Here is a 17,565-nt window from a genome sequence, read left to right on the forward strand (position 1 = left end):
AGAACCCCAGGATGTCAAGGCCCCGCGAGGTGTAGGGCCAAGATGTAAGAGTGGGGCTGGAGCTTTCGTCGAAGAGGGCATAGACTGTCCCCCTACGCTTCAGAATCATCTCCCAGCGCCCGCGGCACGACCCCCACGAGTCAGCAGATGCTGAACTGATATCTCCCGCTTCTTCACTGTAAGAATCAATTCAGTCTCATCAGCATACGTGAAAAGCGTCGCCTTCTGCTTCTTCAATAGCACAGCCGAAGGCACTGGACAGGCCTGACGTTAAACAATACAGGTGAGATCCTAAAACCTTGGGACACACCATATTTGACAGGTTGAGAAGTTGGTTCAAAAGAGGCTGAGGCCCTCAACTGAAATACAGAGTCACACTGCACTGATGCTCAGGTGTGTGGATGACACAGCTTCTAAACATGTCCAACTCCTAGGAAGAAGGGTAACATCCTAGGTACGTGTCAACTACACAACACGCTCCATTCTTGGAGTAGGCGAGTACTCTCAGGCTACGAGTAAGTGTTCTTGGTACACACACCGCATCTATAGGAGCTAGCTGAAAGCAGTCGCTGGTGATCAACCATTTTCTTTAATGAAGGCGAGCTTTACAGTGTCTGTGCCATAGAGAAGCCATTGCGTCAGGTTTCCACACGCGGCACAAACATTTGCCAAAGACTAAATTACACGGGTGATATCGCCCTCTGGGCAATGGTATATTAAACAATATTATTAACAGCGCCAATGTAAGCATTGATATATGGTGCAAACGTTGTGTATGTTTGTCTGGGTTTGTAATTGAATATTGCCCCAAGCAGGCTTTTAGATTCAAGAACAGCACACTATAAGAAATAACGGATTGTAAATGTATTCAAACCTCAGTGTCACTTAATATGATGTGATACAGAGAGTTTGCCTTTCTGGAGGTGAAGTTTCGAATTTGACCTTTTAAGCAAACGAGTGAAGGACTTGCGCCATTAAAGGTGATATAAATGTTATATTTTCTCTCTGTTCATGCATTCCCCTTCAGCACATCTTTAATGTGAATCTTTTCTGCGAATCTCTGCCTTGCCAGAGTTCCTCGAATCAGAAGGCAAGGTCAGGGGGCAGAGTCCTTTCCTTCTTGGGCTCCTCTCTCTGGAACAAACTTCCACTGACCCTCAGATGCATTAAGGCGACGCCTGTGTTTCGGAAAAAGCTCAAGACCGGCCTTTTTTCCAGGCCCTAGTTCTCTCCCTTCTTCTCCCCGCTGACACTCTTTCGACAGCAGCGCCAGGACACTCCTTGGAGAAACAGTCGCGCTTTATAAAAAGCCGCACATAGACATAATGGTAAAGATCTCGCACTTACATTAGGGAGGGACTGGACCCCTTACCCTTCTTCCAAGCTTGTGCCTGTGCAGGCCTTTCTTCATAGTAAGAGAATAATTACACAAGTGGACAGGGCCACAGTTCTACAGCACAATAAATATTGAAACTCAATTCCCACCTTTTGCCCTCTTTTCATTTGAAGCACTGGTACATATTGGAAAATGCCACTATCGTCTGACAGGCTTCAGCGCCCAGAAGCCCCCACTCCTGTTTCACTCCTTCCCATCCTCCCTGCGGGTGCAGAGGTTGTATTGTGCCTGCAGGGAACTAAGAAACCAAAAGTGCACATAATAGGATTACAGCCTTCGGGATATGGTTACAATCATGCATCGGGTGCAGAATCCGGAGCAGGGTCGGCCTCCAGAGCAGATCCGTGCCATGAAGTGACATCTGTTTTACACGTTTAACTGGTGATAAGAGCAGACTTTGTACCCAAGATATCCTGCAGGTCGCATACCTGAGACTTTCACCCAGCCAGCTCCCAGACTCAGCAGATATGTAAAAGGAAGAGACATTGCCCTCCCAGTTTCCCTGATACTCCACTTTCTGCAGCTGTATCAGTGGCATGGCTAATGTCACAAGTAACAAGCATTTACAATGCAATGGTCTCGGCATTGTTAAAGTTAGAGCTGTTGGCATTGCTCATGACATTATTCTTGTTTATGTTTTTTTTAAAAAAACATTATAAGAAACTGCATTGTTATTTACAATGTCAATGGCTTAATCACTCTCCAATGCGAGACCTATTGCATTTGCACCCACACACAGAGCCACCCACACAAAGCCACCCACACACAGCCACCCACACATACAGAGCCACTCACATAGAGCAACCCACACACAAATAGAGCCACCCACAGAGCCACCCACACACACACAGAGCCACCCACACACACACAGAGCCACACACACATACACAGAGCCACATACATACAGTGAAAGCTCCAAAGGTCCCTGACACCCTCAGCATCATGCCCTTTCTGCCAAGGATATTAAAATGTAAGCATCACAACAGGTAGGCAATGGGGGCCTGCACAGGCTACTAAACACTGAAGAGAGACCACACGAACTAAGCAGTGTTTATCTCTTGTCTGGCTTTAAAAGCAGGAGGTTTCAACAGTCTGCTGCAATAGCCACACACAGATGCCCTGGTCCCCCATCATCCACACACCTTTGATACATCTGGCCCTATGCTTCTTTAGACTAGCCTTGTGGCACACCACAACACCACCAGACCCCATACCCACAACATGCCCCGAGCAGTAGCCTGAAACCCATTGAGCCATTATACAGAAACTCTGCACCGGTGCAAAAAAAGTGCAAATCCCTTTGGCACCATTTTTGCTGCTCGTGTAATATTGAAAAGGAGCAAACAACTGCATCTTTGCAAAGCACCGGTAAAGCGAGGCCCTCGTTTTGCTGTTTAAATAGCAGAAATAGTGAAAATGTATTTCCACCACGTTTGAAATATGAAATAAGGGTAGTCAGTTTGTTCTTTTTTATTAGGGAGGCAGCAAGAGTAGTAAAGAATCAGTTTTGTTTGTTGGTTAAAAAAGAGCGATTCAGGAATTAGGATGTCTTTGTTTAAAGCGTGAGCCTTGGTTTTCTTACGTAACGTTTCTGTGACGCGCCCCTGGTGCTGAGCTTCAAGACGCCTCGCCATTCGCCTGGTAAGTGCGTGCCACGCCTGCCATCCTCTGTTGCGTGCGGCTCTCGGGCCTCCCCTCACACCAGGAAGTGCTCCTCGGCGAGGTTGCGTCTGCCTGGCAGCGAGCGGTCAGTGTCGTAATGACGCGATCCAAAAGCTATCAGATCTGAATAAATATTTACTCAGAAACTACGAGATACCGGGCCCTGCTGGGTGATTTGGTTGAAGATCTTTCACTGAAAGTCTGTTATGCAAAATGAAACAAAGAAAGGGCGAAGTGGTGGAGCGTGCTTGTGTTTTCAACCGTGCGGCAGCACTTCCGGTCCATCGAAGGAGAATGGCATGAGAAAAGCAGAAATATAAGCGTGTGTAATCCTCCCTGCCCTGGGAGCTCCTAGAGGCATCCTGGTGACATCAGTCGTTCATTTAGGGCACCGAAGGGTGTATATTTCAGTGTAGGTTGTAGGCAGGGTTTTTCTGAACAGAGAACCTGCTATGTGGACACATCTGTTCAATGCACATTGAGGGCCTAGTTACAAAGATGTATCTTATGCGACAGATTTATGCATTAAAAAACAGACAAGACAGAACACAGATTTGAAAGAAATTGTCTGCCACCCACAGTGTGATCTAATTTGAAAGTAAGGTTAGCCGAGGGCACCGGAAGACACCACCGCCTTTCTCCGAGGCAGAGCAGAAATGCCTCGGAGAAACGCTGCGGCATTTTCGGATTCGGGGGCGTGTTTGTCTTTTCTCTCCTCCAGCCATTGGCTGGAGGAGAGAATGAGACTTCTTGCAAAAAACACGCCCCCCGATCCGAAAAGGACAGGGCCTAATCGGAATGACTGACCTCTTCTCCAATGGCTGGCCAGCATTCAAGAGGCCAGCCAATGGAGAACAGGGGCAGGTTCAAGCCCCTCTTCTCCAAGTCATTAAATCTCGGAGCTAGACTGCGCAAGCGCAGCCTTTGCAGCCGAGACCTAAAAAGCAATCTTCAGAGATGGTGGTCTTCTGAAACCAAGAGACATAGTCGGAAGACTGGGCTATTGTGAGACGCGGGACACAGATCTAGGTACAACAGGGGTAATGCAAGGGGTGGAAAATATTCAAATGTAAAATCATACAGATTACATCACATTTATTATGAAACTCATCCTCCATGCTATAGCCACACCAGACACCTCCCCCAGGTCAGTATCTGTCAGTTCACGAGGCAAATCTACATCCAGAACTACATCAGAGTGGGCGAAAGAGCCCTCCCCAGGCATGAAGCAGACCCGATCTCTAACACAGCCATAGATTTTTAAGTAGGTAACTGAAAACGGGCTGTTTAAAGCATTGACTTTTGTTCGTTTTCCCCATAACTTTACTTAGCTCTTATGATCAGAAGTCTTGGATGAACATGGTCCAAAAGCTCCGCTCTCCCAGGGTACAAGCGAGCTGAAGTGTGCAAAGGACGCAGTCATTACTCTTTGATGGCTGCGGCCAACATTTAAAGTCCATCATTTGTTGTCGTTCCACTTTTGCCCTAAGTGCGCCGGATATGCACACACGTGGGTCCCGGGCTCGCTGTGACACTGGATTCAAGCTTACCTGCCCGATGAGGGCTGTTACCCCGAAACCTGTCCCAGGATGTGTGTTTCCTGTCCAGGGAGGACCCGGCATGGTAGTTCCGTCTGGACTGTTCACATGAGGCACAGGGTCAAGACTGATTTGCATATGCCTTGGTCCAAACTAGGGTGGCGTAGTGAGCTAAAGAACGATGAATTCAACCCAGGTCTGTTGACTGGGGGGTGAACATTTGATTCATTCAGCATTCCGTCCATCATTTGTTGCTGTAACACTTTTGGCCCTAAGTGGGATGGTATGGCCAGATGTGGGTCTCTTGCTCGCTGTGCCACTGGATTCAAGCTATCCTGGCTGGTGAGGGGTGTTACCTTGAAACCAGTCCCATGATGTAAATGTTTCAATGCATTGATTGAAAAGTTAAAGTGGACTGCCTTTCCTAAGGGGTGAGGTACCACTTCCTTAAAAACTATGTATCGCAACTTTTAAGCACTTAATAAAAGTTTTTGCCCCAAAACTAAAAAAGAAAACAGTCCCATGATGCTTGTTTCCTGTCTAGGGAGGATCTGGCATGGCAGTTCAGGCTGGACTATTCCCGTGAGGAACAGGGTCAAAGTCTGATAAGCATATGGCTGGATCCAAACTAGGGTGGAGTAGTGAGCAAAAGAACAATGGATTTAACACAGATCTCTTGACTGGGGATGAATGTTTGATTCATTCAGCATTCCGCCCATCATTTGTTGTCGTAGCACAACATTCAAAGAGGCAGGTTCAGGAGTGGTCTGAACAGGAGATAAGGCATTTAGGCAGCAGTGTTCAGCTACTGTTGTCTGTGTCAAGCACATTTTGCTCAAGTTGAGAGCAGAGTTAATCGAGGAGGTGGGAGAAGGAAGCGGCTGTGGGCGGACGGAATGAAACAATATCTGGAGACTTATAAAACACATTATTTCTTGTAATTCTCATAAATCAGAGTAAGAGTGGGCTAGGTCTTTAAAACGAGCTCACTCCCAAATCTTTATATTTGCTGAATCAACAGGAGCAGGAAAAGTTTCCTTTCTCCACGGAGCTTCTACATTTTGTTGTTCAGTAACCGCGAGAGATGGAAATGGCTGGGGGAAATTTCTTAGAAGGACATGCATTGGATGCCAGCCTTGTTAGGGTTTGAGCCAGCTAGGAATTGCCCACCAGTGGCAAACTTTAGGAGCATGAGCTGGGCATGAATCTGTGCTCAAAATGTAGCCTCTTTCGACCTAGAAGGTGTAAGTGAAACCTGGGCCTTTAAAGGGTTGGTTAGTTCCTTCTTTCAAACATGAGGCTTAATTGTACAGCAGTAGGCACTGCGTCTGCCAACAAAATCTGCCCGGCTCCTGCTTAGATGGCCCAAAAGGACTGGTCTCTTGGATAAACAGTGTGCTGGGGTGCACATCCAGACCCACTTACTGTCAGCTCACAACCTCTCGTTGACCAGCAGTGCCTCTGTGTGCTGTGCTTCTCCCTGCTGCTGGGTGGACACAGCAGAATACATAACCTGCTTTATTAACAGAGCCCCAGGGGTTGATTCTGTTGCTGCTGGGCGTACATCGCTTACCATACTTCCTGCTGAATTCCACCTATGCACATGACATGCGCCCTTTGATGATCTAAGGCCCAGGCTACGCACGCATCCTAATCTAGTATCTATATGTTTATGACTGTGTTCTCACACTCTCTGCCACACCTCATGCTTATGCACAGCAATGATCGCCAAACTGTTTGAAGCATGTCTTTGAAACTCAGGTGCCTTACCCAACACCTCCCAAACTGTCCATGACCATATCAACTATGTATTTGAAAGCAATGAGAGCTTTGAGGCCTTGTCAAGGGGACTCAAGCCCTATATAAATGCTACAGTACAATACTACAACCAGACGAAGCAGTCTCTGCTCCCAATTCCATTCCAGTATCAGCTTTGTACTTGATCGATTGTATCACTCTTTCACAAATGGCAAAAAGGTCGTAACTGAGCACCTCTCTGGTTACGAAGGAGTATGCGCCACCTTCTCAGCTGACGTGGCCAGGCTCAGCCTACTTCAACACATGGCTAATGACTTTGGCTGTCTTCTTCTCCAAAACCAGAGATCAAAACACCCCTGGCTTCCCCTCTGTCTCACATCAAACCCTGCCCGCCTCTCATCATCCCCCCCATCAAGATTCTTTCTTCAGCATAAACAGGACCTTCTTTCTGGCCTATTCAACCCTGCCAACTTCAAACAGGCAGTTTCCCCAATGTAAAAACCACCTGCAAACTCTTTCATAAACTATTTTCCAGTGTACTTTCCACTCCTTTTATACTTTCTGCAGTCATGCAGGCGCTTGATTTTAACAAATTCATCACCTTTCTCATACAAGTGGGCTCTAATGCACCCTGATATATAAACAATGTAGATTCAAACCTCCTTGATACCGCTTACCATAGCCACTTGTCCCCCATCTCTGTCCACAAGCCATGGCACCGCACGATCCTAGCCTTTGAGGCCTCTGTCCTGGTCCTCTCATCTTCTCTTGGGACCTCCTTCCCCCTCTTTGCTGGTGAAACAATTCTCTTATCTTCCCTTCCTTCACTTCCCACATTCAAACCACAATGATTGGCAGCCTTCGTACACTCCAGCTCTGGATGGCAGCACACAGCATTAAACCAAGTTTGACAACTAACCATGCACTTGTTATCATCTACTATGCACCTGTTCCTCACCACCCACTTCATTCCCTCATATCTCAATGTCCAGCTATCCTCGGCCGGGAACCGGAGGGTTCACTTTGTGGCACCCTCTTACTGTTGCCTTCTTCCACTGCCGCCACCAGCACCACCACTGTGCCACTAATACACTTCAACCTCAACTCAAGATTGTGCAGCCTTCCACAACCCTCACACCCCAGTCTCTCAGTAGATTTGATTCTACACCTAGCCCCTTCTTATGAAATTCTAGACATTCTTATTAAGCGAGCTGAGCATTCCATACTGGAAGCCAACACTGGTTAGAAGGAGACAACCAAAGCACGGCAGGCTAGCAGGTAACTGCTTAGTTAGGGCCAGAATGCTTCTGTCACCAACTTAGCATTGTGGAGCTGGCAAACTCTGACCAGGTGAATGCTGCTGGCACAGCAATACACTTTGACCAAAATGGACTACACTAACCTTTATGCACAAACCAGTGGCGGCTGCTGGCCTCTAAAAGTGGTGAAGCGTAGTTTTTGCTCAAATACCAGTGAGCGAGCCTGACTTTTCAGTTAGTTGAGTAGGACTCACTCAGTCCCACTCCGACTCACTCACTCTAAATTGGTCTCATTCGCACTCTGACTCACTACATCTCCCTCATTCTCAGTCTACTTCAGTCACACTCAATCCCATTCATTCTCACTCAGCCCCACTCATTCCCACTCAATCAATCACACCCTGACTCACCTATCACTCAATCCCACTCGGACTCCTCTAGTCCCACTCATTTCCACTTAGCACCACTCATTCAGACTCACTCTGTTTTACTCATTCTCTGGCTAACGCAGTCTCCCTTATTCTCGGACTCACTCAGTCTCACTCATTAACTCAGTTTCATTATTTCTTAGTCTCACTTAATCCCACTCATTTTCCCTCAATCTCAGTCAATCAATCTTACTCGGATTCATTCAATCTCACTGACTCACCTAGTCCCAGTCATTCTCACTCACTCTTACTCAGTCCCATTCACACACACACACTCTCACACACTGTTACCAACAAACAAAAACTCTTACCCACATGCACAACACACAAAATGTAAAATCTTTGAAGTTATTTTTTTATTTTCTACTTACTTTTCTTCGGGTCCCGGTTGGACAAATAGGAAGGGGGGGGGGGCACAGAGGCGTCGGGATGAGATTTCGCCAGCCCTGGTAATCTCTCTGGGATGCCTGTGGCAGCCATCAGAGACTGTTGCTGAATCCAAAGGAAGTCTGCATTTTTATTTTACCAAGAGTGAATGATAAATTATTATTCACTCCTAGAATAAGAACAACAGAGGACCCAGAAACCAAGGGGAATGTAGCTCCTGAGCCCATTAGGAGGAGCCGCCCCTGGCATGGACACATTGAGCACGCCGCTAACTTCAACCATTCTCAGAGGGAAGAGAGTGGACTCAGAGCAGTTCTTGGCCCGCCAGGGTTCAGGGAATCCCGCCTGTATTCTCTGCTCAAGCCAGTTAAAAGGGACAACGCCGATTTCACAGCCATGACATGTGAGTAAGGCTTCTGCAGGCTTTCGGAAGGAGAAAGCTGCAGAATTCACGAAGACCTGGGAAAGAATACACAAAATCTGCTTTCTGGGCCCACTGAGCTGCATCTGAACGGGACGCACACGATCTCCACTTATCTCCACGGTCACATTCAACTAAGAGGGACATCAGAAACAAACAGCTTGGAAACAAGATATGAAAATCAACGCAATGCTACTTGGTCCTGTACAATGAAATTACGTCACAGACGTACATACATACAGGAGTGGTCATGGATGTCATGTTTAAAGTGCTCCACTCCGGCCTCCCTACTCATCTCATACAGATCGAGGGTATGATGGCATATACTCACCGATCCTTGACCAAGGCATTAACGATGGGATTTACAGCCTGTATCCTATTGATGTACGCCTGCACCACATCAACACTTTTCACCTGTGGAAGGGACAAAATAAGCTTGATGAGCGCAGTATCGCCAGCGCCTCACTCAAGATTCTAGATCACACTCATCACGAGGACTGTTCATCTACTCCAAGTATTTACCGATGAAGGAGAGAGGCAAAGTAGTAAATATTGAAGATGCCTTTATGAACAAGTTACTTACCTTCGGTAAGACCTTTTCTGGTAGAGAGACCCCAGCGGCAGATTCGTCACCTTGTGACTATCCCCGGGCATCGGACTGGATCACTAGTTAGAGGCGGCAGATCCGCAAGCAGAGAATCGGCCAGGGACCAGGGTTCAATTCCCGACGCGGCAGGGTCGTGGACCAGGGTCAAAACGGACTCGATAATTCTCGCCTCGGTACCTACTCTAACCAGGAACACACTCGGCAACTCTGGGCATTAGCTTGCCTCATCTCCACAACGGCCCCCCACATTCGCCGGGGATGCCTGGTTTCACCTTGGAGATACCCAGGAGGGACCATCTCACAGGGATAGCCAGGACGGGTTCCCCAGCGGTCTACAGCGCCACGAGGCCTCAGGGTAGCAGTGCGCTTTACAAGACACATACATTTTACATACATTTTTTTTTTTGTAGCAGTTCTCTTGCACGTCAATAGATGGCATTGTGAGGCTCCACGATGGATACGCTTCGCCCCAGATATGGTGCCAGGGCCCCTATATATGCAAAACCTCTGCGCGCCATTGTCAGATTCTTTCTGAACTCTGTCCACACCAATGAACGTGGAGCCCATAGAAATTGAGATATAACAATGTAAAGAAGTTTTTAATATATGGAACTGTATTAATGGACAGTATGAGTACACTCCACAAAATGGGGTGGAGGGTGGGTTGCTGAGGAATTTGGAGTTAGATACAGTCTGTACCAGAAAAGGCATTACAGTGGGTTAGTAACTTGTTTTTCTGATAGAGACTTCTAACTGCAGATGCCTCGTCTGGGGAATGCTTAATTTTACCAGTTTCATTTGCTTGTCTCAAAGATTAAGCCATGCATGTGTAAGTACACATGGTATGTACAGTAAATCAGTTATGGTTCCTTTGATCTCTCCATCTGATACTTGGATAACTGTGGTAATTCTAGAGCTAATACATGACGACCAGCGCTGACCTCCCGGAATGCGTGCATTTATCAGACTAAGACCAATCCGGGCTCGCCCGGCGCTTTGGTGACTCTAGATAACCTCAGGCCGATCGCAGGTCTCTGAGACGGCGACGATACATTCGGATGTCTGCCCTATCAACTTTCGATGGTACTTTCTGTGCCTACCTTGGTGACCACGGGTAACGGGGAATCAAGGTTCGATTCCAGAGAGGGAGTCTGAGAAACGGCTACCACATCCAAGGAAGGCAGCAGGTGTGCAGACTACCCACTCCCGACTCGGGGAGGTCGTGGCGAAAAATAACAATACAAGAAGTAGTACATTATAAATCCTTTAACGAGGATCTGCCAACGGACAAACAAATGAACTGTTGCCTTGTGAAATTCCTAACCAAGCTAGAAAATAAATTTACCCCTGAACGGAGCGCATGCATCCAGCATGAACTACCTCTGCACGCCCAGGACTCTTTAAACGTCACCGCATTACGCATCTGAGAATGCCCTAAATTTGTACATACCTCATTTTCAACAGCGAAATGTAATCCCTCATCTCTATCTTATCCTGCTCACTGTGAATACTTCACCGTGGAAATGTCTAATCACTGAAGTAATACTAGAATTAACCAATTATTGGTGGGGTAAAGCTCGTCTGGTTAAACAACTTGCTATTTTTTCACATATGTTACCTTAAGTGTTTTTGCATTCTCTTTTGAAAATCTACAAAAAAATGTACATTGCACTGCAGACCGCCTATATTGCACCCTAAGATTTTAAACTCCTCTTCCACACTCCAACATTGCCATTCTGCACTTTAAACATATCTTTTAGAACGAAAGAAAAGTTTAGATGTACTTTGCACTGTTGATCGCATGGATTGCATCGCAAGATTTCAAACTCCTTCTTCTACGCTACGATATGTCTAAAGTTGAACAGGTACTGGTCTGCCATTCTGCATTTTAAGAAGCAAGTCCACAAATTATTTCTCTTAAAAAGGAAAATTGCTGATTCAAAATTCACAGTTGAGGCATGGCGATACAGCTACGTGAATTGTTTTAATTTTTGTAATGATTGTTTTAATGTTGCAAAGGTTTTAATTAACCAAGCAATTCTAAATAAATATTGAAACTCATCTGGTGAATGGATAAAAAGCAGTACTCTCTCAGGTGGTGGGTCTGTGGAATGGCTCGGACCAGGTAATCCTGCAGAACAGATCTGCAAAATGCCTGTTCTACCAGACCTGGCTATTCAGGCAGTATTGCTTAGTGACGCAAGGAGGGATGCCCACATAGACGCCTGGCAGATGTTCAAGGCCGGTACACCACATGCCATCACAGTGGTAGCAGCTTGTGCTCTGGTGGAATGGGCCCGCAAACAGACCCTCCAGCTTTTCACGAATTCATGAAATAATCATGAAATAAGCTCAGTAGTGTGATGAACACAATAATTACCATTTTGGTTGCAATAAAAGGTCTTACGGAGACAGCAAAAAATTGGCTGTACGCATGCATGTCACTACATGCGCGGTGCAGCTGTAATAGCTGCTCCCTCCTGCATGTGTTCTCCTGCCTGTGTTTATCAGTACATCTACTGAAACGCAAAAAAGATCAGTTCACATTGCTGACATACAGAGCCAATGCTTTTAGGATAACATTTTACCAAGCAATGTTTAAAACTCACTGCAAAGCCTGGCCTGATCAAATCCAAATGTATGAACTGAACGCCTAAACAAACTGAATAGTCATATAAAAAGTGTGGTGCCGAGCTGTGCACTGATATCAGAGGAGAAATGAACGCGGAATCCGCGTCACTAGCCAGCAGAGGTCGCTGGATCTTTGGAGCTGCAAGCCCAGGCGTTTAAACTAATCCCTAGGACACACTGGTCCCCCACCAAAGCACGCAGACCTGCTATGCCAACATGTGCAGTGGGGCGTTGGGAATTCCAGGTCAGGGCTGCATGTGACAGAGGTTTGGAGAGAACCCTGATGCATGCAAACACAGCTCCATGAAAGTATTCATATCCCTTTAGAGTGCTTATATTAAAATCGGGATATACGTTTTCCACTCGAGAGATGCCCTTGTGTCTCCGTACCGTATGTTAATGTCCTGGGGTTTTACTCAGGATGTTTTCACTGCTCTCGTGTATGCCTGTAAAGTGACTTTGCCTGACTGCACCTTTTCTTGTGTCTCTGTAAAGGAGATCGTCTTACAGCGACCAATAATTTGTCACTGCCCATTGTGTCCATCTGGCTGCACCTGTCCCCTTTTAGGTCTCGCAGACCTGCGTTGCAGTGCACATGCGCTGCTGGCTCTGCAAGGCTTCTTATAATAGGGACATTTCAGAAGTGAAGTTTAAGACCTGCCCCTTCTTTCCATTGGCTTGCGTCATCGTTCATGCTAAACGGTAGCTTTTCATTGTAAAGGAGGCTTCTTAGTCCCTCCTTGTTACCACCCTGTCTCCTTTTGGCCTCGCCCACCCAGACTGGATTGTTTACTTGCAGCGTTACACGGTCTCCTTAATAAGTCTGTAAGCACATTGATAACCTTGGCAGATTGCTGGCAAATTACATTTGTCCAAACCCAGCCATAGTATGGTGTGTGTGGCAGTAGAATCTTTTTTTTTCTTTTAAAGTGCCCTTAGCGAGGAAGGCTCTGTGTGATTGTGGGGTGGACGAGCATCACCTGGTGTGAGCGAGAGGCAAAATGCCTACAGCACCTGGTAAATTCAGGCGGTCTCCCATCCAAGTACTAACCAGGCCCAACCCTACTTAGCTTCCGAGATCGAGCACTTTCAGGATGGTATGGTTGTAGGCATTGGAGGCTGCCGTTGCAGGCCTCTTGTGCTGACACAGCCAGAGTGTCTGAAGCAGGCTACTCACAAGCACATTTGCACACTTCCCTTCAACAACTGCCCTCCTTTGCAAGCTAACTGCAGATAGCCAAGCACAGCCCTGTCTTCCAAGAGCCTTGCACTTGCTTATTTCCCACTTACACACAGGCTCGGACCTCCCTTTAGGTGCCAGCTTGAGCGCTAGCAAACCAGCAGCCTGGGATTTTCACCAAGTGCCTAGCCTTGCTTTGCACTAGGCTCTAAGGCACTCTAGCAGGCCAATTCTCTATTTGCTATCGCTAAACAGCGCATTAGCATCGTGTCTGACTTGATAGCGAATGCCGGTGACAGGAGAGGGAAGAATGTAACAGGACAGCCTATGAAATAGTCCTGCAGGAGAAGAGACTATGCCTGACCTGGTGGGTTCATACTTCTGTATGTTCACAGGCTGGTAGTGTTGGGGTAGAGCTTTCGTTTTAGCTCTCCGGAGGTAAGATTGTGGGACCAGGTGCAAAATATCTTTTTGAGACGAGCTTGCAGTTTTGTCCTATCGCTGAAGGTTAGTAGTTTGGGGAAGTTGTGTCTGGGGCGTCCTTTAAACAAGCATTTGCAATGCGATATGTCTCACTTTTGTGAGAGTTTAAGCTATTAACATTGTAAATGACAATGCCTTTATTTAGGTTTTAACAACCAAAACATAAATAAAAGGCATTGCCATTTACAATGCCAAAGCTCAAACTCGCGTAAACGCGAGACCTATTGCATTGCAAATGCTTGTTCTCTTTCTATTGGGAGCATTTGTTGATGACCATATTGCTGTCTCATGACGTGTCTTTTGGTGTATACGTCTCAGTGCAGTGGTTTGCTGCGTCTTTATGTATCCATTGGTATTTCTGGGTCTCTTTGGAGTTTCTGTTTGATTATTCATGTTTCTTTTACTGTGTTATGCCTGGTTAGACCTGTTCTAGTGTCTTTAAATAGCTTCTATCTGTCTGGGTCTGTCCATGTGTCTGGACTGCCTGGGTATGTCCAACTTGTTCTTTTTCTTGTGCCTCTGTACAGATTGCGTCGATCTAATAGCGTATGGCCTGGTGTCTGAATGGTTTTACTCCATTTGAATGGGTCTCATCCAGATGTTTTCTGTACATTCTGGGTATCACTGTGCAGTATGGCGGTCTGCTTTTCTGTGCCTCCGTTCATATTTCTTTATTTCGACACGGTGTGCATGTGTTACTGTCCATGTTACCATGTGCAGTGTTTGTCTAACTAACTATGCTCTGTTGTCTCTGTTGAGCTTCAATCGGACGACCTGTGTGTGTTGTGTCTCTGTAGAGCTTCAGTCTGATGTCCTGTGTGTGTTGTTGTGTCTCTGTCCAGCTTCAGTCTGACGTCCTGTGTGTGTTGTTGTGTCTCTGTCCAGCTTCAGTCTGACTTCCTGTGTGTGTTGTTGTGTCTCTGTACAGCTTCAGTCTGACGTCGTGTGTGTGTTGTGTCTCTGTACAGCTTCAGTCTGACGTCCTGTGTGTGTTGTAGTGTCTCTGTACAGCTTCAGTCTGACATCCTGTGTGTGTTGTGTCTCTGTACAGCTTCAGTCTGACGTCGTGTGTGTGTTGTTGTGTCTCTGTACAGCTTCAGTCTGACGTCCTGTGTGTGTTGTAGTGTCTCTGTACAGCTTCAGTCTGACATCCTGTGTGTGTTGTGTCTCTGTACAGCTTCAGTCTGACATCGTGTGTGTGTTGTTGTGTCTCTGTACAGCTTCAGTCTGATGTCCTGTGTGTGTTGTTGTGTCTCTGTACAGCTTCAGTCTGACGTCTTCTGTGTGTTGTAGTGTCTCTGTCCAGCTTCAGTCTGACGTCCTGTGTGTGTTGTTGTGTCTCTGACATCCTGTGTGTGTTGTGTCTCTATACAGCTTCAGTCTGATGTCCTGTGTGTGTTGTTGTGTCTCTGTACAGCTTCAGTCTGACATCCTGTGTGTGTTGTGTCTGTCGCAGTCCATCGTCCTCAGGGTCGCACGATGCTGTAAGGGGTCCACCTCCTGATAACCCCTTGGTCTGGTATTTGTATGACAGACACAGAAGGGTGATCAGGCGAGGGAAGGAAAGGAAGGGAACTGCGGGGAGGGAGATCAAAAAGAGAAAGCACAAGCGTTTTGGTTAGGACAACCCCTAAAACCCCCTTACTCCACGTGTTCCCTATCTTTCCCCTGCTGTACCTGTAAATTAAAGAGGGCACTCCTGCCTGGCGGACCCGGAGAGCCGAGGATCAAGAATGTTCAGAACCACAAATCTGGAACCTCGGGTATAACAGGGGGAGGGGATGGACGTATGCCAGAAGTCTCCTCTCCGCCCCTGTTTATAAGAAAAAGAAACAATTGAGGTGCAGCGAAGCGTCAGACCATAATGCTGCCTGCCGCTACTTCCACGGCTTCTGCACGAACCCAGAGCGCTATTCCCATACTTCTGGGAGGGCGCTAGCCAAAGACAAAATCCCCACAGTCTCGGGGGCAATCCTCAAATAATCCAGCGGGCGTGCCTTGCACTGTTCCCCTGGAAAGATTCTCACTGTTGCATGAACAAGGGGCGACTCTGTTCCTTTGAGTCGCTAAGTACAACTGAACATGACCATCATCAATAGTTTACAACGCCACAGCGGTTCCGCAATGCCATGGGAGGCGTCCAACGGAACCGTAGCGGTAAAGTCACTAACTTGCTTTACGCAAGGACCGGGAACACTACAAGCTACAATGTAACACAATCAGCGCCAATGCAAGGTTGGTGCAGAGCACCCCTACCAGCACGCCAATCGTCCTCACTCGAACACGTCCTCGCGGGAACCTGGAACCAAAATAACTGGCACCCGCTCGATGCCGGATGTTCCTTTTTCAGCATCTTCGCTACGTGCGTGATGACGTTGGAGCGTCATCACGCAATGCGCACCGGGATTTGTAGTTCTTTCTCTCCCGTGTGCCTCGGGCTGTCAGTGCTCTCCTGTGAGCCACAACAGTGTCTCTGTCCAGCCTCAGTCTGATGTTGTGTGTGTGTTGTTGTGTCTCTGACATCCTGTGTGTGTTGTGTCTCTGTACAGCTTCAGTCGGATGTCCTGTGTGTGTTGTGTCTCTGACATCCTGTGTGTGTTGTGTCTCTGTACAGCTTCAGTCTGATGTCCTGTGTGTGTTGTTGTGTCTCTGACATCCTGTGTGTGTTGTGTCTCTGTACAGCTTCAGTCTGATGTCCTGTGTGTGTTGTTGTGTCTCTGTACAGCTTCAGTCTGACATCCTGTGTGTGTTGTTGTGTCTCTGTCCAGCTTCAGTCTGACGTCCTGTGTGTGTTGCGTCTCTGTACAGCTTCAGTCTGATGTCCTGTGTGTGTTGTTGTGTCTCTGACATCCTGTGTGTGTTATTGTGTCTCTGACCAGCTTCAGTCTGACGTCCTGTGTGTGTTGTTGTGTCTCTGTACAGCTTCAGTCTGACATCCTGTGTGTGTTGTTGTGTCTCTGTCCAGCTTCAGTCTGACGTCCTGTGTGTGTTGCGTCTCTGTACAGCTTCAGTCTGATGTCCTGTGTGTATTGTGGCTCTGTACAGCTTCAGTCTGACGTCTTGTGTGTGTTGTTGTGTCTCTGTACAGCTTCAGTATGCATCAATGGAGCTGTTCCTGTGTCTCTGAGCAGCTTGTGTACGTACACTATGTATGCTCCAGTGTCTCTAATCAGCTTGGTTTCGAAACTGGATGTTGTAAATGTGGTCTTCCTTATCAGCAGCATCACTTATTTTCTACTTGACTTTAAACTGGCAGCAGGTGGATCACATGACTCGCATGCCTTTCCATAGTGCTTCGTGTTGCAACTGCATAGCTTAACCTAAGCTCCAGAATGTTAGCACAAAGGAGAATATTGCAAACACTCTCATCACTTTAAACATGTCCATTTCAAAGTGGAAAACACAGCTAAAACAGTTCCCATTAATTTAAGGCTGAAAAGGAATGATTATGAGTAAAATAAAGGGCTGCAAAAAGGCCACAAAATATCTAGTTCTGTGCACAAAACTTGCAAATCTATGCCACGATATCCTGCGGAGTCTGTGTAAACCTGCAGGAGGAGTGTTGAAACTTTTTCAAACACTCACCCCCAGGCACAGATCTGGGTTGAATCCATCTTCATTCTTTAGCTCACTTTGCCACCCCAGTTCAGACACAGCTATATGCAAATCAGTCTTGACTCTGTGTCTCATGGGAACAGTCCAGCCCGAACTGCTCTCCATGCCACTGGAATCAAGCTATCCTGGCTGATGAGGGGTGAAACCCCGAAACCGGTCCAAGGATGCTTGTTTCTAGTCCAGGGATGACCTGACCTGGC

General features: G+C 47.0%; 1 protein-coding gene across 3 annotated transcripts in view; it reads right to left on the minus strand.

Annotated features, from left to right (window-relative positions):
• FAAH2 (fatty acid amide hydrolase 2) overlaps positions 1 to 17,565 on the minus strand; it is a 195,339-nt gene that overhangs the window by 164,561 nt on the left and 13,213 nt on the right. For all 3 annotated transcript variants that reach the window (XR_014969987.1, XM_085630341.1, XM_085630339.1), the window contains exon 2: positions 9,181 to 9,263. Coding sequence is in view for 2 of the 3 variants with exons in the window: in XM_085630341.1 (XP_085486467.1) it covers positions 9,181 to 9,263 (83 nt within the window). In the remaining variant the exon portion in view is untranslated. The remainder of the gene's footprint in view (positions 1 to 9,180; positions 9,264 to 17,565) is intronic.

This window comes from Triturus cristatus, chromosome 10 (assembly GCF_964204655.1).
Source record: "Triturus cristatus chromosome 10, aTriCri1.1, whole genome shotgun sequence".
Lineage (NCBI taxonomy): Eukaryota > Metazoa > Chordata > Amphibia > Caudata > Salamandridae > Triturus > Triturus cristatus.